The sequence below is a fragment of the Terrapene carolina genome, unplaced genomic scaffold (assembly GCF_002925995.2).
Source record: "Terrapene carolina triunguis isolate 2854851 unplaced genomic scaffold, T_m_triunguis-2.0 Scaffold69, whole genome shotgun sequence".
Classification (NCBI taxonomy): domain Eukaryota; kingdom Metazoa; phylum Chordata; order Testudines; family Emydidae; genus Terrapene; species Terrapene triunguis.
In genome coordinates, this window is record NW_020664420.1 from 36,902,992 (window position 1) to 36,926,140 (window position 23,149).

Below are 23,149 nucleotides of genomic sequence, written 5' to 3' on the forward strand. Positions count from 1 at the left end.
GAGTAAAAAAAATTCAAAAGGCTCCTAAGGCGCAGGGCCCTCTTAGGCGTGGGGCCCGATTCCAGGGAATCGGGTGAATTGGCCTAAAGCCGGCCCTGGAATCAGCTATATAAGGAGCTGGGCAGTGGGCAGATTGAGTGTGGGGCGGGAGAGACATGCATTGTGCCTCCACTGGTCTCTCAGAAATTCTTCATGAAAGCTAATATCACTCCAAGCTGTATTAATTTTCTGCAGCCCCTTCTCTGCAGTGGAGATACCCCTTAGAGTGGGAGGATTCCTCAGTAATCACCAGCTCAGTAATCTTTGGTGGTGCAGCTCCAATGGAGCCTTGCTGCAACAGAATGGAGAGAACTACCAAGGATAGCTATTGCAGGGTCACAGAATCTCCATGTGGATTGCCATGGCCTCCCAGTAGTCCCTCAACCTGTTTGCTAGGGGGTTAGCTTCATTTCCTAACAGAACAATTAGAAGAAAAAGTCTTTGTGATGCAGGGTGGGGGTGATCCGGCCACAGTCACTAATGTGAACAGGCACTTTCTAACTGGATATAATTATTTATATATACTTCATTAAAATATCTTTATTTTTTCAGTAAAGATGTGTGGTCAGTTAACTTTTTAATGTTTATTTTCTAATATCTTCAGTGATTAAAATGCTGATTCTTATCACTTTTAACCCAAGCAGTTAGCCAAATTTAGGGCCCTGTGAGTTGGTTCTATTAGGAGGAGAAATTGATGATGGAATCAGGTATCTTTGTACACTGTTAGCAAATAAACAGGACTGCATCAAAGTCCTGTTTCTTTGAACACGGCAGGAATCAGCTGCAGAGGAGAGTTTCTCTGCTCACAGCTCTAACCAAGCCCCTTTCAGTCAGCACTCAGTGCAAAAGCTCTGTCTGGGCTTTTCGCAAGGCCATGTTCCCATTGCTTATTCAAGCAGTTCTTCCTTGCTGCCTTTTCTCTCATTTTCTCTGCTCTTTCTAGTTTCTCTCCCAGACATGCAAACCTTCACAAAACAGTAGCCAGTGAAACCCCTTCGCCCACATTTGCCTTGCACATGCTTTTAATTTGGCTGGTGACATGTGCCTTGTTTGATGTGAAGGCTGCTATTGTTTCCTAAAGGAGATTAATGGCTTCTTACAACTATCTTAAATGAAGGACAGTGGTTACATCCCCTGGTTTCAGAGAAGTTTACCCCAACTCGTAATACTGATATTGAGATGATATTTATATAATATACTAAACATTAACTTTTAAATTTATCTGACCTATTTTTGAAAATGTATAGATAAGGGAGATACAGTCCACAAAGTTGGCTCATTAATCCAATCTTAGAGGTTCAAAATTAATAGAGAATAATGAAATACGATAGAGGATCTATTTTTTTTTTTTTACAACTTATTTTGAAGGTAGTGTACATTTAAGTATTGTGCTCGCTCAGCTTAGGCTTTTATGTGGTAACAAATTGTTCTTTACTCCCCCCCAATTCTACATTTGGGGCGTGATCCTTCAAAGGGATTTAGGGCTTGTGGTCACCGAAGTCAATGGCAAAACTCCCATTGACTTCACTGGTGTAAGACCAGGTGTTTAGACTGGGATAAGACAAAGTCCTAATGATAACTCATTCATTTATTTTTGCTATCCATGTTTTAGGCTGTGGGATTTCATCAGCCAGGCAGCATCAGAATTGCTTCCACTCCTACTAGAGTGGATGAATTGAAGTACCAAATGACGCGAGCTGGTTGGCATCCAGCAGAGCAGTATCTTATTGGGCCTGAGAGAATACAAGAGCTGTTTCCCATATTGAACATGGAGAAGGTAAAGAATAAAATGTTGTGAAAACAACTTTCCTTGAGGTTAAATGTTGGACTTTCAAAGATATACTGCAAATCCAGGGCCTGATTCTCTTGTGCACTAAGGCCCTTAGTATAAAGGGTTTCAGCTCAAGCAATGTAAAGGGGCTTAGTGTAAATGAGAATGAGCCACCTCCCCATGTGATTTTATTAGGGCAACGTTAACAAGATCCTCTGGGGGAGTTTCTATTGCATGGGAGAGTAAATTCGGGAAGAAAGAGAAACACAGAGCCTGTTCAGGACACAGAGCCGAGACTCAGATCCAAGTATTCTAAGAGAAAGCTCGGCAAAGGCAAATATAGTTAAGGTTGGCATACTGTTTCTTTTCTAAACCCCCTTATTTAATGGCTCAGAATTAGGCTTGGCAGAATTTTATTTTCACTTTTTTATAATTTTGCTGGATAATAGTGTTTATTTTTAAGCAATTTTTATTTTTATCAATTTAAATTTAAATTTTCACAGTTGCAGGAAATTGGGAGGCATCAGACAGTTGGGGGCATCTGACAGTTGGGAATGGCTGACAGCAGACACTGAGATTTTAAAAGTTACAGCTTTATAACTGTGAAAACACAAATTGTCAACATCACATGTCAAAATATACAAAGTAAATATCCTTAAATCAAACCCTAATAAGTTATCAAGCAGCACTTTTCTTTCTTTGCTGTCTGTACATTTCTGTTATTATCAATGGAAATATTTTTGTATGTGTATGGTGAAATCAGTGTTTACTGACATTTACTGATAAAAAATCTAATCCTCCCAAGCCTACTATAATGAAGCAGTGCTGTCATGGAGTAGGATATGAGATTGATACTGGAGACCAAGAGCCAGAGTGGAGGCATAGGGATTCTGTATGGATGGCTCCCTTCAGATACCTTGGGATTTGCACAGATCCTAGGGATCCATTGCACTTGTGAGCAAGAACTGCAGCCCATTCTGTAGAAGCAAAATCATTTTTCTAGTGGAACAATTCACAGGGAACTCCATGAGGTGAATTTTGCAAAGATTTCCTCTCATTAACTCCCTCCCTGCTAGTTTTCCCATGAGAGGGGGTTATCAGGGCCATTATTTTAATTTTTTAAATGTGGTAAATGTTTTAACAACTATCATAGATTTTCATGGGATGAAAAATGATCATACTCATTTTAAAATGTGCAAATGATCTAAACCTTCTGAATGTTACTACTTATGGTGAATAGTCTGAAACCCTTTATGAGATTTTTGGAAGACATTTGACACATTCTGTTCATTTGGGTTTCTTTCTGAAATCTTCATCCTTGGCCTCTATCTCTATAATCACAGATAGATTCTGATGCTGGAGAATCACACTTCCATAGGACAATTACAGAATTAGCCCATTGAAGTCTTGATAATATAATATGCTTTAAAAATTGGTTTTCAGTTGACTCAAGAAATTCAGTTTAATATGAGATGTAATGAAAGCAGCAAATTTAATTTGAATTAATCTTGTGTGATGCACTTAGGTTTTAGCTGGCCTGTATAACCCCGGAGATGGTCATATTGATCCCTATTCTCTCACTATGGCCTTGGCTGCAGGAGCCAGGAAATATGGTGCCCTGTTAAATTATCCAGTCCAAGTGACAAATCTGAGCCCTAGATCAGATGGGACCTGGGAAGTTGAAACTCCACATGGAATAATTAGAACAAACAGAATTGTGAATACAGCAGGTAAGAATTAAAAAAATACTTTGATACCTTTTAAAGTTTAAAAAATAACTGGTATAAGATCAAGTAACTCAGACTAAGCAGTAGTACTCTACTATTTGTCTTGTAGTAACGTGTGCAATATGTTTTCTAGTAACTCTCTAGTTCCTGGTGAACGTATCAAACCCATGATTTGGTATCAGGCTGTCCTGATTTTTTTAATGGGCTCTTGCTTCACAATAGTATTGTGGAAACTGAGTGCTTAGTGGAAGAAATACCTTTCAACTATCCCTGCCTAGACATTATTATTATTTATTATTTGTACGGAACAAAAACATTAATAACATTTCTTCTCTCTCTCTTTCTCTGGTTTGTCTCCAACAAAATACTAGGGGTCAGACTATCCCATTAGCTTTTACAAGACGATCTGGTGGTCTGGGTTGGGGTGGGTGGAAGGGATAAAATGCTACCTCTGCAGTATAGTCCCCTCTCCTTAAAATTATGGAACCCCACATGGGTGCTTCTTGGGAAACAAGCTGGAATGATCAGACGGGGGTGGGGCAGGGAGTGAAGGGCTGGCTGCCCTCTATTATATCTTTCCTCAGAGACCTATTGGGGTGCAGCAAATAAGATAATACTGATCCTTTCAGTTTTATCTTACTCTGTGTTGCCCTCAGATGTGAAACTGCACTCCCATATCCCTGAAGGGGAGGATTTTTACTGTTTGTTTGGTAGGTTAAACGTCCCCTTTTTAACAATATATTTTTATGCTCCATAAATATTAAGTTAAAATGATTTGTATTTATTTTCCTCTGTATGTAACTTTTAACATTCATTGTATTAAGTATTACTTATTCGGTATTAAGCAGTATATAAAAAACTCCCCTTATTACATGCGGGTAGTAACACAGCATTTTTTAGTATGATTGCCCAATACTTCCCATTATAAGACCCTATGTTCGGTTGCTTCTAACTTTGTCAAACGTTAACCTTTGGGCTGAATTTTTCCATGCCTGGTGGCTGTTTCGGGTTGATGATTTTTATTTTTTATTTTTATTTCTGCCAAAACTGTTCAGCCATTTCAAAGAACGAGGCTAGGGAAAAATAAATTGTTTTGACCATGTTAAATTCTTGAGACCTTTTCTTTGGACAGTTCTAGTGCCCCCATGCTTTGGAGAAGAAACTTTAAATTTGGCAGGGAGTGGCCTATGAAAATCCACCCAAATTTGGCCAAGTTATAAGCCTTTAAAAAATGTTCAGTAGAGACTTACTAGAGTTTAACAGGTAAAATCTCCAAAGATTTCATCCTTAGAGTGTGCGTGAACCTCTCACAGATCCTAGTGTTGACCAGACTGCATATGCACCAACCTAAGGCTATGGGGACTCAGAAGGACTGCTTCCAGCTACTCCAGGCCAGGGTGGGGCCAAGCTAGGGTGACCATATGCCCATTTTGGCCGGGACAGTCCCTTTTTGAAGCCCTATCCCAACCGTCCCAACTTTTTTGGCAGAAGTGGGCAGTTGTCCCGTTTGCTCTTGCCGATGTGATCAGTTGACAAGAGCGAACAGACAAATACCCACTTTTGCCAAAAAAGTGGGGTGTGGTGTGGAGGCAGTGAGCAGCGATGCCAGCCCCTTGCAGGGAGGGGAGGCAAGGCTCTGGCAGGGGGCGGACAGGGTTTCAGCGACCAGCAACCCCAACCTCATGCGGGGGGCCTCGAACAAGTGGCTCAGTCCAGCAATGTGCAGTGCGGGAGGGCTCATGCCAGCCCCGTGCAGGAGGAATGGGGGGGCACAGAGCTCGGGCCAGCCCTGTGCGGTGTCCTGTTTTCCCTTTGGGACATATGGTCACCCTAGGCCAGGCATCAGCACTGGGAGAAGGGAGTGAGTCCCCACAACCCCCCGGGCTGCGTGAAGGAGGAAGCTGTCTGATTCACATTCAGAGGGGGACAAAAGTTGAACCAAGAGGGAGGGAGAGGAGTAAACGGGAATAAGGACTCTGGTGAGATTGGGACTGCAGTGAGGGAGAAACTAAGTAGGAGCTGGACAGGAGAGACTGGTACTGGTTGGGAAAGGAGATGGAGATTGGGAGCTGAAGGTGAGGAAGAAGGGAGGGTGGAACTGGTAGTCAAGAGGGTGGGAAGGGGAGGCTGGGGCTTGTTGGGCAAAGAGACTGGGCCTGGGTGCTATATAGTCAGGTGACTGGGTGTGTGAGCCAGTGAGTTGGCTGTGGGGAGCACCGATATTGCAGGAGCAAGTGGTGGTGGAGCGGGGAGACTGGGACTGTCTGGACAGGAAAACGTACTAGGAACCAATGGGGAGTAAAGGGGATGGGGGAAGGAGAGACAGATCTGACATGGAGGTGGAGTGTGGATGAAGAACTGGGACTGGCTTGGCAAAGGCACTGGGACAAGGGGGAGCGGGAGGGAGAGACTGAGATTGTATGAGAAGCTTAGGATGGAAGACTGGAAGTGGAGGTGGGGGGAGAGGCAGATAGGATGAGGAGCCAGGAACGGGGGAGTTGGGATTGACTAGGTAAAGAGACTGTGAACAAGGTGTTGGGGCAGGACGGAGGAACAGGGACAGGGTGTGGAGAGAGACTGGGAGTGGCGGGGAGATTGAGACTCAGACAGTGTGCCCAGAGGGGAAAAGTAGGACTGGCTGTGCAAGGAGACGGCGACTGAGATGAGAAGCCTGAGGAGTGAAGATTGGGATTGAATGAGCAAGGAGAATGGAACTTGGAGAAGGAGCCAGGGATGGGGAGGAGACAAGGGACAAGTTAGAGGGGATGGGGCAGGAGGGGTTAAGCTTGGTGAAAACAGACAGCAGTGTCTGTGCCCACTAGAGCACACTCCGCTACGGAGCCTGGAATGGAATTCAAGATTCCTGAGTCTCACCATTCCTCTGCTGTCAGCAAATAACTGTGAAAACCAGTGGTAAGATGTATGTTTCATCCCCCTCTAGTGCTTGTCCGCACAGAGGATGACAACATACTATTGCTATCAATTACTCCCTTAGCTTAAGCAGCAGAGGTTTGTGTGGTGGATCTAAAAGGTTCCAACCCTGCTGATGGCCCATGTGGATGTCATATGATGTCACATGATGGAATTTCTGTTTTTTCTACTTTTTAAAAATCTTATGCAAGTGTATATACAAGAAAACTGCATTAAAAGAACATTATTAAGGTTGCAAAGTCAAGCACTCAGAAGTTTGGATATGCCAGAATTAAGGTGTTTCTTGCAACTGCAGTTACGCCCCATTGTGCACATGCACTGTAATAATCTTTAATTCCTTTACTGCCTGCTACACTGCAGAGGACTGTAGACCTGCTCTGGGGATGAATCAGAGTTGTATAGTAAATTGGACTGGTTTTGGTAGGACTCTAGCATCATTTGTTGCAGAAGTTGGAAACTGAAATGAATGAAGCAGGGGATTGCAGGAAAAAAATGGATTGTCTCATAAATAAGAAATCTGAGTGCTGTCCTGGGGAACTGGATTCTATCCCTGCCTCTGCCATAGAATTCCTGTGTGATGCTGGGCAAGTCACTTAAGCCAAACTTCTTAGAGCATCTGAAGAAGTGGGTTTTTAACCCACAAAAGCTTATGCCCAAATAAATCTGTTAGTCTTTAAGGTGCCACCGGACTCCTTGTTGTTTTTGTGGATACAGACTAACACAGCTACCCCCTGATTCTTAGAGCTGGTCACTATTTGTATGTTCCTCTTTTTCTGGTAGCCCAGCTTGAGATCCTGGGGCTCGATTTGCAGAAGTGCTGAGCTCTCACATCTGTACTGAAGTCAACGGGAGCTGTGCTTGAATATATGAACTGCTATACAATGCCAAGTATTCTGCAAAATCAGGTCCTAGATAGCTCAGATTGGACACTCAAAATCATTAATTTTTTTGCCTTAGTCACACTGTGCATTAGTTCTACATCTGTAAAATGGGGATAATACCACACCTCCTCTTCACAGGAGTGGTGGGAAGATAGATTAATTAATGTGTGTGAATCACTCAGATACTATAATGATGACCACTACAGAAAAACAGACGAGGAAATTAATAATTCTGTATTTAGAGCAGGGTTTGAATTCATGTAGTAAAGAAAGCCAATAGCCACACTTTGAACAATGAGAAAAAATATTGGAAGCTGCTCATTAATAGAGCACCATCCATCTTGTGTGTAGTATCTCACTGATAAGCACACCAGTGCCAAGGCAAACCTTACATTATGAACAGGACTATGCACAGCAAGGAAATAACAAATTTCCTACTGATCTGCGTAGCTGCAGCCTATGACTGTCCTGTTATGGGCGGCTTTGTCTCTGCCCCAGCAGGAGGTGTGACATGGGAAACCAAAGACTGCATCTAGAGTGTACAGAAATTGTGGTATCTCTACACTTCCTGGAGGACTTAGTCTATGCACACTGTGTACTGAATAAGACGGGTCCTGTGGAAAAAAATAGTTTCTGATCATCTAATTAGAGACTGTATCATATTTAAGGTTCCACAGACAACCTTGATACTGGTATTTTCTATCTTTTGAGCACCTGACTTTGCAACCATAATAAGGTTCTTTTAACACCGTTTTCTGTGTAATTATGTATGGAGTGATGGGACTGCCTACAACGGCATGTGGCCCATCAGCAACTGCCAGTAGCAAAAATCCCGAATGGCCAGAGATGAAACACTAAGTCGGGAGAGCTCTGAGTGTCAGAGAATTTTTTCCCAGGTATCTGCCTGGTGGGTCTAACTTAGGGTATGTCTACACCCAGCCGCTAGTTCGGCGGCTGGGAATCGAAGTTCTGGGTTCGACTTATCGCGTCTTGTCTGGACGCGATAAGTCGAACCAGGAAGTGATCGCCGTCGACTGCGGTACTCCAGCTATACGAGAGGAGTACCGCGGCGTTGACGGGGGAGCCTGCCTGCCGCGTGTGGACCGAGGTAAGTTCGAACTAAGGTACTTCGACTTCAGCTACGTTATTCACGTAGCTGAAGTTGCGTACCTTAGTTCGAATTGGGGGGTAAGTGTAGACCAGGCCTCAGTGGTTCTCAGCTTTTCCAGACTACTGTACCCCTTTCAGGAGTTGGATTTGTCTTGCTACCCCCAAGTTTCACCTCACTTAAAAACTACTTGCTTACAAAATCAGACATAAAAATACAAAAGTGTCACAACACTATTATTGAAAAATTGCTTACTTTCTCATTTTGTCTGTATGAAATTTTAGTTTGCACTAACTTCACTAGTGCTTTTTATGTAGCCTGTTGTAAAACTAGGCAAATATCTAGATGAGTTGATGTACCCCCTGGAAGACCTCTATGTACCCCCAGGGGTACACGTACCCCTGGTTGAGAACCACTGGTCTAACTGATCACCATATTTGGGGTTGGGAAGGAATTTTCACCCAAGTCAGATTGGCAGAGACCCTGAGGGTTTTTTGCCTTGCTGTGCAGCATGGGGCATGGGTCACTTGCAGGTTTAAACTAGTATAAATGGTGAATTCTCTGTAACTTGAAGTCTTTAAACAATGATTTGAGGACTTCAGTAACTCAGCCAGAGGTTAGGGGTCTATTTCAGGAGTAGGTGAGTGAGGTTCTGTAGCAGTGTGCAGGAGGTCAGACTAGATGATCACAATGGTCCCTTCTGACCTTAAAGTCTATGAGTAAGTAAACACACACAAACTTCCACAAGGTTATAAAGGTATCTTATGTCAAGTATCAAGAACACTGGGAATTAAGGGTTTTTCAGGCCTCTGACAAGTTCTGTCCCTCTCTGTCATCCTGTTCTTCCTCCCTTTATCTCTCACTGTCTTCCTTAGAGGATACCATGTTTTCTTCCCTCCCATTCTGTGCTTTTCCAGCTCATCCAGTTCTGCTCCAAAATGGTTTTACTCTTTCTTAATAAAACACATGCAGCCTGGCACTAGAGCTGGATGAAACATGGGATTTCCAGTTTATGGGAAATACTGCTATTTCAAAATTTGAATATGGTCTGAATTGGGCCAAAACCAAATTTTTCAAAATTTCCTGCCTAACTGGCACTTCCCCCAAAAATTCATTTTGGAAATACCAACATAATATTGTATTTCCTAAACTAAATATGCTCCCCTGACCCCAACAGCTGCTGAATGAGACTGTCATTCTTGGGTAATTGCCGTTATTGCCCAGGTAAGTGGCAGGAAACCTTTCTGCTGGAATCCTGCCTTTGATTTGCCAAAAGTTCACTGGACCCGAGATGTTTCCATGAAACCTGTTGGGTGTTCTACAAATCGGTATTTTCCAATAGAATATGTTTTATTGGAAAACTTCTGACCAGCTCTTCCTGGCACCTTTGGATCTCTGATATGCTCCAGAATCTTTTTCCCTGGCTGTCAAGTTCCTGACTTGCCTTGTCATCATTCTCAGAAGTTTTGAAGGCAGTGGGAGCTACTGGGCGCTCAGCATTTTGGCAATCGGGCCACTTACTTACGTGTCAAACTTCAGGCACCCATTTTCTAAAAACTTGGCATTAGAGCATATTGATGAAGTATTGCACATTTAATAACTTTCCTTATATTTTATAGTGTGATTGGCATCCTTTTGGTTGTGTTGTCAATTGTCATTATATACAGCTTTCCTCACAACTTCTTTCCAGAACTTATCATTCTTCGTAAAGCCAATCTGCAGCCTTGTGAAATCTCTTAGGCTTTTTCATTTGCTTTGATAACTTATTAAACCAAAGATATGCTTGGCTAAGCCTAATTCTAATGTGTAGCTAAGTGTTCAGCCAAATACTGAACATTTAAAGTTGATATTGCTTAACATTCTGCGTCAAGGTATGCAACCACTACTATGACCAGTATATGCTATTAACATTCTTTCAGCCAGCATTCACTCTTCATTTCAACCCCAGCCCTTCAAATCATTACGGTTAATTTTGATGCCAGCCATAGCTAGACTTGTTGCTAATTCTAAGCACAGCAGGGTTAATCAGAGAGCTGTCTACTCTTTTTTTTTTTTTTTGCACAGTCAACATTTGCTGTGGAACTGGAATGAACAAGTTTAAACCAACTTGTAGCTGTTCCACTTGTGAGTTTTCTATTTTTAAATAAGCAGGCCCCAATAAATAATCCCTGACATAAACTAACTGCTGTTGAACTTGCTAAGGAGGCTAGCAGTGTATTTATAATAGAGTCATTAATAAAACCTGATGAAATGGTGATTTTATTTTAGATATGCATACTGCATATACAGATATTTGACCTCACAGCAGTTGTTCCATTTTACAACAGTTTTGGAATGTACTTAGAAATGGAACATTTATTTTTTTAACTGAATTATTTTTTCTTTTACAATATCTTACCAGACTACCATGCTATGTAAATTTGCCAAACAATACTAATGCTAAATATTTCGCTCTGAGATGTTTTTAATCATTTTGATGTAGAAAAATTCTTAAGGTATAAATTATGCTTTTGCTTTAGCTATCTCTCCCAGGAGAGGGGGAGTTTGACATCTGATTTCAGTTAGAATTTTGTTTCTGAGAGCACACTCTTTCTTTAAGACTTCATTTTTTTTTTTTTGGTTCAGAATTTTTAGGCACAGAACCAATGATGGATCCCAGCTGTTGTCCTGGGCTAATTAAGTAAGCAACAATTCAATACTGCAGTACTGAATCCTACAGTCAACATAAAAAATAGCTAAGTGCAATACCTATATAAGTGGATTTAAAAAGTGGTGTTGAATAACACTGGAGGTTCTGCTTATGATTAACTCCATATCTGTTGTAGTCAAAAATCTATCATGAGATCATATACATACAGCTGCACTGTAGTAATATATTTCAGGAAATATCTTCAATTTTAAGAAGCTGTTTACAGCATCTTATAGTGCACATTTTGAAAGGGACACAGTTAAGGCCAGTAAACCAGTTTTGTTTGTTTGCAGAGGAGCAGATACATGTGATGCCATCCATTCACCCTTCTTGTTCTGTTTTTTTGTGAGCAAGTAAAATAATAGAAATTATTGTAGTCCTGTTCTTGGAACATCAGTATGTCTTATTCCAGGGTGAGGCCAAACCAAAGAGGGGCTATGTCACCACTTTCCCTGTAATCTTGGGTGTTTCACAATGCTATGCTGTTGTAGCTCCCAACCTAGGCTGCTCACAAACAGCCAAACAGCAGGCAGGTCACACACCCTGAGTGTCTGTGTATAGCTGCAGCCCTGGTCCATCAGCTCTGACCCCCAGCAGCCTTCCAGCAACACACTAGCCACCCTCTGGCTTCCACCAGCCTTGGTTACTATGTTCAGGGTGCCCTAACACATTCTGAGTCTTGAATTTTCCCAAAACATGTGTTCTGCACTTACCAGCCCTCTCTTGGACAGTTCAGATATTAAGGTTTGTTGCTCATGTACAGAGTCAATATTCAACAGTTTGCTCCTTTATATGGAGTTACCAAAAAATTCAGTTTAAATGCAGCACTGGGTTGGTTTAGATTAAAAAATAAAACAAGTTTATTAACAAGAGAAGATAGGATTTTAAGTGAATTCAAGTATAGGCGATAAAGTTAGAAATGGTTACAAGCAAATAAAAGTGGAAACACATCTAAAAGTCTAAAACTTAATTTAGCAAGTGTTGGTTCAAGGCTGTGCTTAAGATAGCCTTTCTGACCTACAGTCTTCCAGGAAGATGATGACTGACTTTCTTTCATCAGGATCACTCCCAGAGTCCCAAAGGTGCTGGTGCCTTTGTCTTGTTAGGTGAAAGAGAGAGATAGCATGGAGTTTTCTGCCCCTTTGATTTATAGTCCAGTGAACCCTTGAAATGGATTCTTCTGAAGATTATCCCTCAAAGGAAAGTTTATTCAATCAATCAGAATAAAGTGATCACTTTCAATCAGAAATGACATGGAGTCTGGTGGTGAATGAGGCTCCATGCACTTTCTTACCACCTGTGTTTGCTGAAATGCAGATTTGCTTTGTCTCCTGCTGTCTCCTCCCCCTGCTGTCTTGAGTACCCTGTTTACTACTTATATTTAAATGGAGAAAAACACATTCCTTATTTAGGATAGATATGTTTAACAACCTTAACTAGGCTGGGTTGTGTGGTTTTGTATATGTGATAACATCATACAGGGGGATTTCATAACTTTACATGTAATGCTGCTACATACGTATCACCATGATGTTATTGACCAGCACATTATTAGTTTTTAAATGATACCTCATAAGGCATATTTTGTACAAAGATTATTACAGTAGTGTGTAGGGATACAGAGGTGCTTTCGGTCATACAGTATTTTCACAATATCTCCCTGAGTCCAAGTAATTTTTGGTGGAAAAACTATGTGGGATACTAAAGATGGGATTATTGTCATCGTCTTTCTGTTCTTCTGTACGTATTACCAGGGGTTCATACCTTAAACTACTCTTATTCACAGGGGATTTAGAAATGCCTGATGTTAGCAGACTCCACTGATCCACTCCTTCCAGAATGTTTTTGTGCTAGTTTACTTCATTCCATGGCATATGCCCCCACTCATAGCCCCCACATTACAATCATGCAAAACCATGTTAAGTAATAGAGTCTTGTGAGAAAATAAAAAGAGAGATGGTTGTATTCATAGGAATTAGCACCGTGAAACAGAGCAAAGATCCACATACTCCATTAACCTGTTTCCAACAGTGGCCTGTACCAAATGCTTCTTTAAAAAGGTCCATCTTGGAGAATTATGGAAAAACTTGCCCATAGACAAAGATTTTTCCTTACCTCTATTAGTGGATTGCTTATGCCCTTCTAAAAACAATTTTTATCCTATCTCATATAACTGTGTATGTTTTCATTACCCATATAAATGTCTAACCTTTTGATTCCTACTAAGGTCAGGGCTCAATTATATCTTGTGGCAATGAATTGCAAAGGTCTATTATGTATTCTGTAAAGAAAATATTTCCTTTCAAGAATTTTAAATTTGTTGTCTTGTTCTTGTATTATAAAGAGGATATAAGTAGGCACAACTGATTTACCTCTTGTGTACCATTCCTTATTCTGAATACCTTTTTTTGTTTCACCTCTTGTTTATGACTTCTCTAAACAATGGTAGTCTTTTCGATCTTTTCTCCACAAAAGTGATCTATGCCTCTAACCACCTTTGCTACTTGTCTTTGGATGCCTTCCCCCACACCCTTTTACATTTTTTAAAAAGAGAGGGTGAGCGGAACGGAACAAATTATTCCAAATTAGGATGTACTGCTGGTTTATATAAAGGCAATATAATATCCTCTTTATTATGTTCTATCACATCCTTGTGCATGCTAACATTACTTTCTTTTTTGACTTCCTGTGTGCACTTATCAAAGATTTTCATTGAGCTGTCCTCACAAGTGCCCAGGCTTTTTCTGAAGTGGTTACAGTTAATTTAGAACACTGTATAGTACAGATTATTATTATTATTATTATTTAGTACAGATTATTCTTTCCAATCTGCATTATCTCGCATTTGTCAGCAATGAATTATATATGTCAGTATGCTGCTCATCCACATACCATGTAGCTTCTCCAGGCCACTGGGAAGATCTGCATAGTTTTCTGTATTCTTAACAAACATAAAAATTTTTGAACTCCAATGATCCCTAACCAGCAGAAGGCAAAGGAGTCTTGTGGCTGCTTTAAGTTGTACCAAGGGCCCTAGAAACCCCAAGAATCAAGGGAGTGTAAAGATAACAGCCACATTTGATGAATCCCTTGGGTTGTAGGCATATTTGCAGTATTTTGGGGTGCACATTGTTGGGATTCCCTCCAAGACCTTTTCCACTAGGCTTATCCAGAATACCTTGTCGAGTTCTGGGAGAACACTTCATCAGTCCTCTGTGATCCAAAGCACAGTTTGACTCCCCATTTTGTCACTCAGGTTCCTTTATTTGGCATACAGCAACGTTATGCTGAGTTGATCAGACTCAAATGCAGGGGGATGGATGTAGGGTACATCACAGCTCCAAAGCTACACAGAAACCCTCTCTTTTTACATACATTTACACATCTCATGGCATTTACTGTACATTACATCACACATTTTTGGATTGGATTGGTTTCTTTGTAATAAAATATCTAAAGGTTTATTAACAAGGGAAAAAAATGAGAGTTATTTACAGGTTAAAGTAAGCAAACGCATACACACAGATCTAAATCCCAAGAGTGACAGAGTTGTAGTAATCTGTCAATTCAAAATGGCTTTCCAGGCAGATGCAGGGGTAACCTTTATTTTGAGTCTGATCAGCTCAGTGTAGCATTACAGTATGCCAAATAAAGTTTACCTGAGTGACAAAATCCATTCACTGAAATTAATGTTTGCATATTATCACAGTTGTTTATTGTGTTTCTTAGGCTTCTGGGCTCGTGAAATAGGCACAATGATTGGACTGCACCATCCCCTCATACCTGTTCACCATCAATATGTTGTCACGTCAACTATCCCTGAAGTGAAAGCCCTGAAAACGGAATTGCCTGTGCTTCGTGACTTAGAAGGATCATATTATCTAAGACAGGAAAGGGATGGGCTTTTATTTGGTCCATATGAAAGTCAGGAGAAAATGAAACTACAGGAGTCATGGGTAACAAATGGAGTCCCACCAGGTAATTAAAAAAAAAGTACATATCTCTTCAAAGCTTGATAAACTATAGAAAATAGTTGAACAATATAAAGCACAATAGCATATTTCCCTTTATAACACTGACTTGTGTGATGAGAAGTGGAAGGTATTGAAAATTTAGTTGCAACATATGCTTTTTCTGCGTATCTTTCAAAATATGACTACAGCCTCTGAGACTGAACAGAAATAACAAGCTGAACACTAAGGCAGACTATTGTATATATGAATGAAATAGAGCCATAAAAACAAATGGCTTTGACCAGCATTAGAGAAGTCTCCTGTGCCTGTCTATCTCCTTTCTGCTTCAGTGCTGAGACTTTGTGTTGTTAATGATAATAATCAGACCTATCTCTTACATAGTGTTTCTCATCAGTAGATCTCAAAATGCTTTACCATTACGGGTAATATCATTAACCCAATTTTACAGATGGGGAAACTGAGGCACAGATCAATAAATGACTTGCCCAAGGTCATCCAAAAGGTCAGTGACAGAGCCAAGAATAGAGTCCAAGGCCAAGTCTACACTACAGACCTATATTGGTATATCTGCATCGCTCAGGGGTGTGAAAAATCCACTCCCCTGATAGACATAGTTATCTCGACCTAAGCCCCGGGGCAGACAGAGCTATGTCGACAGGAGAAGCTCTTGCGGAGGTGGATTAACTATGCCAACAGGAGAAGCTGTCCTGTCAGCATAGTAGTGTCTTCAGTGCAGCTGTGCCACTATAGCGCTGTACGTGAAGACAAGCCCCAAGTCTCCTGAGTCCTAGTCCAGTGCCTGAGCTGCTAGGCTGCACTGCTTCCCCATAGATCAAGAGAAATAAAATGAAAGCTGACTTTTAAATCCAGTTGCCCTCAGTTTGTGCTCTTCTTACAGGGAAGTGGGGTTTTGTGATGTAAAGATAGAAAAGGTGTGGATATACAGACTGATGAATTACATACTGCTATTGCTTATATATATATATATATATATATAGTATGCATATATTTAAAACAAATATTTACAGTTTATTACAAATATATAATATGAATCAAATATTTGTGCAGGTTTTGGAAAGGAACTTTTTGAGTCTGATTTAGACAGAATAATGGATCATGTTGAGGCTGCAATGGCAATGGTCCCAGTCCTGAAACAAGCAGACATCATTAACACAGTTGCTGGTCCTATCACATATTCTCCCGACATTCTTCCTATGGTGGGACCACATCAGGGTGTCAGAAATTACTGGGTAGCAATTGGCTTTGGGTGAGTAAATTCATCACACCATTAACTTTTGTCCATCGTGTATTAAAGTAAAGCTAATTAAAATTGCATTCAACTTCAGCATCACTGACCTTGTTTTTTTTAAATATACTGTACACTACCCTGTGCCTGCAAGTGGCCTCAACCATCTGATCATGTGCATCTCCTTATATTTGGCCATATATTTGTCACCACTCTCACCCATCCTGTGGCTCTTTCTCACCAGCTCTTTTTCTGTTGTTGCTCCGTTTCTTCAGCAGCATGGAACAGTTAACCTCAAGGCCAATGTCATTGTTGCAGGAAATGAGTAGTATTTAAAATATTGTGTGCACCAAGATAGACTCTTGTCAGCACTCTTTCTTAGAGTACATCTTTCAGTTTATTTGTGCAAATAACTTTGGGCCATATTGGATATGTCTACACACAATTAAACACCCACGGCTGACCTGGGTCAACTGATTTGGCCTCCTGGGGCTTGGGCTGCGGGGCTGTAAAATTGTTGTGTAGATATTCAGGCTTGGGCTGGAGCCTGAGCTCTGGGACTCCATGAGGGGGGAGTGTCCCAGAGCCAGCTCCAGCCTGAGCCAAAACATCTACACAGCAATTTTTAGCCCTGCATCCCAAGCCCTGTAAGCCCAAATCAGCTGACCCAAGCCAGCTGCAGCCATGCCACAGCTCTTTTATTCCAGTGTAGAAGTACCCATTGTCTTCTCCATGGGCCATTTTGCAGCTGCAAAGGATTGTGCAATTCCAGTTGTGGCAAGGATGAGTGGAACAAAGGAAGCTTAACATCTGAGGTGCTGAATGGAATGTTATATGTTTCGTGGAGAGGGTTGAAGAAGTACTAAGCAGAGGGTACTAAAAGGGTAATGGGAGTATTGGCTGTTGTAGAAGGGGTGTGCCAGATGAGAGTACTGGGGGTGCCAGATGTCGAGAAGATGGATACTGTAGGTGATTGTTGTTGGATGTTAGAGGTAGGTGGTGTATACTGGGAGAAGGTACTGTTTGAGGACATCTGGGTGGTGCTGCTCATTCTTTCTCATTGTGATATTCTTACATTAACATTTTCATTAATCATGGTATACAATTTATTCACCCTAATTTTTTTGCCACATTCAGTTATCTCAGCTGATCATTGCTCCAAGAGGAATGGATAATTGCCTAATCATCAGATCAGAATCCATTAAGGCCTTATTCACTTTTTCTTCACTTTACAAACCCTCATATATAAAACTATATAAGAGATTAAGATGCTTTCCCAGGCTCCCAAAATAAAATAGATTGATCATTTTGAATTGAATGATTGATTAAGTACACTTGCTGTTTGAATTTAAGAGGTTTTAAAATTTTCACCTTTTAACTACACACTTAATATTCTTATCTAAAGCACTGGGTTCCAGAAAAGACTGCTTTGTTACATTAATTGCACTTCCTGTGGGCCCTTTTCTCCTCCCATTGAAGTGATTTCAGTGGGAATAGGATTAAGGTCTATATTGGACTGACTGGAGACAGCAGAGAGGGTTTTATTCCTATTATAAACTTAATTTAAAAAAAAAGTATACATTTGTTTAGCTTCTGAATGTTACGACCCAAGGTTTAATGAGGAAATTGATGAGACAGGGGTATCTGTATTTCAGGGGTCATTGACACTCCACCGTCCCCTAGCAGAACGCTATAGAAGCAGATGTTTCCATGTATGTTGTAATTTTGTGTGTACATTGGTAGTCTTTATCTCAGAGTTCCCGGTCAGAACATTGTGATTGAAGTCTTAGTGAGTGTGTGTGGTTTTTATGTAATCATTTATTATTTGTTTGAGGCCAACAGCTTGCTGCGCACTTTAATGTGTAGATAGGTTAATAATTATTATGGGTGGGACTGCTATCGCTACATATTATTAAATTGCCAGATACTTCCCATTATAAGACCTAGTTTTCAGTTGTTTATAACTTTGCCAAACTTTAACCAGGTAGCCTTGAAATTTTCTGTGATGAGTGCCTGCCTTAGGCTGAATAAGTTTCAGCTAAAACATTTCAACTCTTTCTGAGAACAAGGCTCAGGAAAAATATATTGGTTGGCCCATGTTAAAAAACTTCTGGTGCTCTTTTGTTTGAAAAGATCTAAAGCCTCCATGCTTTGGAATAGGGACTTGAAATTTGGCAGAGGGTGGCTTTTGTGTCAGGGATGTGCCTTTTGTCATCTCTGTGAAAATCCATCCAAACTTATCCAAGTTATTAGCCTGAGAAAAATCACTGATCGCATATGCTTAGTAGAGAATTGTGGGACATTCATTACAGAAATCTCTGAAGATTCCATCCATATAGACATGCTCCAGCCTTAGGCTGAGGAGGAATCTCCCTGCAATTGCAGTTCTGGGATGCTGTGGGCAGGGTTCAGTCCAGGCGCTGGAAATGAGAGCAGGGAGCTTGTCTCTCCTGTGTTTTCAACTGTTATCCAGGCAGAGTGATGAAGAAGCTGCCTGATTCAAGTTCAAAGGTGACAAGAGCTGGATGGGGGAGTGGATGGGACAAGAGTCTGTGGAGGAGAAGTTAGGGGTATGTGGACTGAGACTGGAGGCTGGGAGGGAAGAGGGAAATTGGAACTGGGAGTTGAGGGAAGAAATGGGACAAGCTGGGCAAAGAGCCTGGGACTGGGAGCCAGCGGACAGAGGAGCCTGGAGCTGGTTGGGTAAGCAGACTAAGACTGGAAACCAGTGGGGTGGGGGAAGGGGAAGGGAGAGGAGACATCTCTGACAAGGAGCAGAGATTTGTGGGGAGAACTGACACTGGGTGTGCAAAAAGACTGGGACAAGGGGACAGGGTGAGGGTTTTTCTTTGTCTCTGGGGTGGGCAATAAAACTACCAGAATAGAACTGCTTCCTGTAACCTCAAAGTTACATCTATTAGAGGCAGCTAACTTGGTTGCTGAAAATGGAAATAACAGTGGCTTTGAGTAATTCCTAGACAAAACATTATCTAACAGTGCAGAGAATTTGTAATACTTGATGCCTTTGTTGAAAAATTATTTCAAATGACTCAATATTGGAGGATTTGTTTCTGTTTTAAAGATATGGCATTATCCATGCTGGAGGTGTTGGAAAGTATCTCAGTGATTGGATCCTAGGTGGGGAGCCTCCTTTTGACCTGATAGAATTAGATCCCAATCGCTATGGAAAATGGTCCACCACCCAATATACAGCAACAAAAGCAAGAGAGTCTTATGGATTTAACAACATTGGTAAGAAGATAATTTATAAAGCATTTTTTATATCCTGAAATATAGGACTTTGCACTTGTGTAAAACATCTCCTTTCTTTTGTTGTGGATTAATAGAAAGATGAAGCTTGACTCCCCACTGCCTTGCAACTGGTGTAGTCACTTAGGCCTAGATGCACAAAAGGAATTAAGTGCCTAAGTCCCTACTGACGCCCAAAACTGTAGCCAAACCTGGTAGGTGCCTAAATTTTCAGGGTAAAAGTTCCCTGGGTGCCTGAGTGTCTGCCTCTGAGCATGCTCACTGTTGCCTCACTCTAGGCGTCTCTCCTGCCTGTGCCCCAGAATGAGTCACAAACCAGGGGAAGATAGGCATTTGGCTGCCTAAGTCACATCTGGGGCCCAATCCAGTAGGAGCCCTGTGAGCACATCTACTGGATTGGGTCCCTCAGGCAAGTTCACAAAACAGTTGGGGTGGGAGGTCTTCCCTCATAACTTTTAGCCCAGTGGTTAGAGTACTCACCTGGGATGTGGGAGTCCTGGGAACAGGAGGACTGGACCCTTGGTTTCCCACGTGAGCATACGAACCACCAGGCTATAGAATCATTCTCATGCTTATGCACACTCGCTCACTCTCTCTCTGGCCCAAATGACTCTTCAAGCATTTAGCCAGAGTGCAACAGCTTCAACAGCAGACACTGAATATCCCATGCCCCAAGGGCTAGAGCATTCACTTGAGAGGTGGCAGATCCCTGTTCGATCCCTTCTCCCCTCATGTGGAGAGGGGCCTTGGGGGTCTCCCACATCCCAGGTGAGTACACTAAGCACTAGGGTAAAAGTTATAAAGGAGGTTCTTCTCCCCAACCCCAGCTTCTTGCTAAAACAGAGTAGGCACCTAACTCCAGGCGAGGGTTCACAGCTGAGAACTAGCAGAGATAGGCACCTATCTCTGTGAGATGAGTGGGGCTTAGCACACACCCCTCTGGTCAGCAGCTCCCTGCCCAGCATGCTGACTTTTGTGAATTGCACTCTAAGGTTATGTCTACACTGCAGTTAGTCACCCATGGCTGGCCTGTGCCAGCTGACTCAGGCTCACGGGCACAGGCTAAGGGGCTGTTTAATTGAGGTATAGATGTTCAGGCTCAGGCTGCAGCCTGAGCTCTGGGACCCTCCCATCTTACAGGCCATATAGCCTAGGCTCCAGCCCGAGCCAGAACGTCTGCATCACAATGAAACAGCCCCTTAGCCTACGCCCTGTGAGCCCAAGTCAGCTGGCACAGGACAGCTGTGGGTTTTTAATTGCAGTGTAGACATACCCTAAGATATCTCTCTCACCCCATTCATTGTATAGGGAAGCTAGGCACCTAACTCAGGTGCCTAAAAGTTAGGCACTGTGACATTCAGCATCGCAACACCTAACTCCCTTTGTTCATCCAGACTTCGCAGTTGTGCAAAGTGAATGGAAAATGAATAGAAAACATTACCCTTCTGATTTGGTAGCATGATACCAAATACCTCTAGAACAGAGGTTCTCAAACTGTGATCTGCGGACCACCAGTGGTCTGCGAGCTCCATTCAGGTGGGCTACAGATAGTTCTCTCTAAGGTGCGCGGCTGTGCGGCCGCACACAAGAGAATTAAGGGCCACCCACCTAATTAGTGGAGCCGCGCAGGCATGGAAAAGATGCACATGTAAGGTGAAGTGGTGGCCTTGGGGGGAATAGGGGGTAGGTGGGAGGGGGTAGTGGTGTGAGAAGAGGGGTTGGGGGGAATTTGGGACGTGCAGGGCTGCGGCGGCCAGAGAAAGAGGCGACTTTCCCCAGCTCCAGGGCTGCGGGTGCCGGGGAGGGACAGCCCTCCTTCCCAGCCCCAGCTCGGGGGCTGCCGCGGCAGGGGAAAGAGGGAGAGACTCCCCCCTTCCCAGCCCCAGCTTGAAGGCTGCTGTGGCGGGGGAGAGAGGGCATATCTAGCACATTAGAAAGGTAAGATTACTGATATTAAAATATGAGTCGTGTGCTTTTATTTGTCGAACAAAAAATGTTAATTATTATTAAGATTTTTTTTATGTAGTGCTTTTATCCAAAGCGCTTTACAATAGTTAACTAATAGTCCAAACAGCATTTGGAAAGGTCATTAAGTGGTCTGCCGAGAGCCTCAGCAGTTTTCAAGTGGTCTGCGGAAAAAAAGTCCAGATCATAGATCATAGATCATAGAATATTAGAGTTGGAAGGGACCTCAGAAGGTCATCTAGTCCAACCCCCTGCTTGCTCAAAGCAGGACCAAGTCTGAGAACTATATTAGAAATATTTATTTAGGTATGCAGTTGCTGACTTTTTTTTAACATGTTTTGCTTTCTTGGTGTATGATATTTAGTATGCCTCTTTTCTTTTTACCATTCTAGTTGGTTATCCTAAAGAAGAAAGGTTTGCTGGGAGACCTACAGAGAGAGTCAGTGGGCTTTATGAAGTGCTTAAATCTAAATGCTCAATGGGTTTCCATGCAGGATGGGAGCAACCTCATTGGTTCTACAAGCCTGGAGATGAGATTGGATACAAGTAAATGAACAATTACCACTTTTGTATTGGTCTATTGTCCTGAAGGCAAGAGTTGATTGAATTAGGATTGATGGGAATCATATACTTTTCAGGCAGTTTAGCTAAAGAAGGTCTCAGAAGCATTATTTATAAATAAGTGTTATTTTTTTGTTGTTCTGATTTTGTTATCTATATTTTAAAATCTATTTCATTCTAAAGATACATACATTCTAAAGCACACACATAGAATTACACTGTAACTTTACTAACAGCTCTGGGTAAGGGGCAGCATGTAGCTGCACTGGCCAGGAGCAGACTAGAGAACAAACTGTAACTATAAAGTCACATTTCCTCCCTTACTCCCCACTTGCTCTGCAGGGAGTAAAATATTTCACCTCTTTTCATGGAACTAGCTTGCAACCAGTGAGTAAAGGTAGCAGGGCCCAGGATCCTCCCCACCCCCTGCCTGTCTCCAGTGGGAGGTATTTTTTTTTTTTTTTTTTTAAAGGGAGATATCCCATCTCCTGGAACTGGAAGGGACCTTGAAAAGTCATTGAGTCTAGCCCCCTGCCTTCACTGATTTTGCCCCAGATCCCTAAGTGGCCCCCTCAAGGATTGAACTCACAACCCTGGGTTTAGCATACCAATGCTCAAACCACTGAGCTATCCCTTCCCTTGTATCAGGCAAGAAGCCCTGTTTTCCCATCCTCAGCTGTAGTCACAATTTGAGCAAGGCTCAGAAGGGGAGTAAGGGGAGCCCTACTCTTCCCTGTGCAGCCAGGTGAAGCCTTCAGCAATCTAACCCATAATAAAGGACTCAGCAAAGTCAGCAGTAAATTTGCCCAGGGTTAATTAATGAAGAACTAGAAATTTTTTCTTACACTTTAACTATTCAAACTGTTACATAGTTTATTGTTGCCAATTTTGTTTTTGACTCTCATGTTAAATGAATTAATATTTAACCCATTGTTACACTGAGGAAAATAATGGATAAACTACCTAAAATAACAGGGATAGCCGTGT

General features: G+C 41.9%; 1 protein-coding gene across 1 annotated transcript in view; it reads left to right on the forward strand.

Moving 5' to 3' along the window:
* The window catches only part of DMGDH (dimethylglycine dehydrogenase), a 90,557-nt gene that overhangs the window by 35,189 nt on the left and 32,219 nt on the right, over window positions 1-23,149 (forward strand). Inside the window, exons 4-9 of the mRNA XM_024217331.3 lie at window positions 1,652-1,816; window positions 3,336-3,540; window positions 14,876-15,124; window positions 16,189-16,387; window positions 19,449-19,618; window positions 21,994-22,147. Coding sequence (XP_024073099.2) covers window positions 1,652-1,816; window positions 3,336-3,540; window positions 14,876-15,124; window positions 16,189-16,387; window positions 19,449-19,618; window positions 21,994-22,147 — 1,142 coding nt within the window. The remainder of the gene's footprint in view (window positions 1-1,651; window positions 1,817-3,335; window positions 3,541-14,875; window positions 15,125-16,188; window positions 16,388-19,448; window positions 19,619-21,993; window positions 22,148-23,149) is intronic.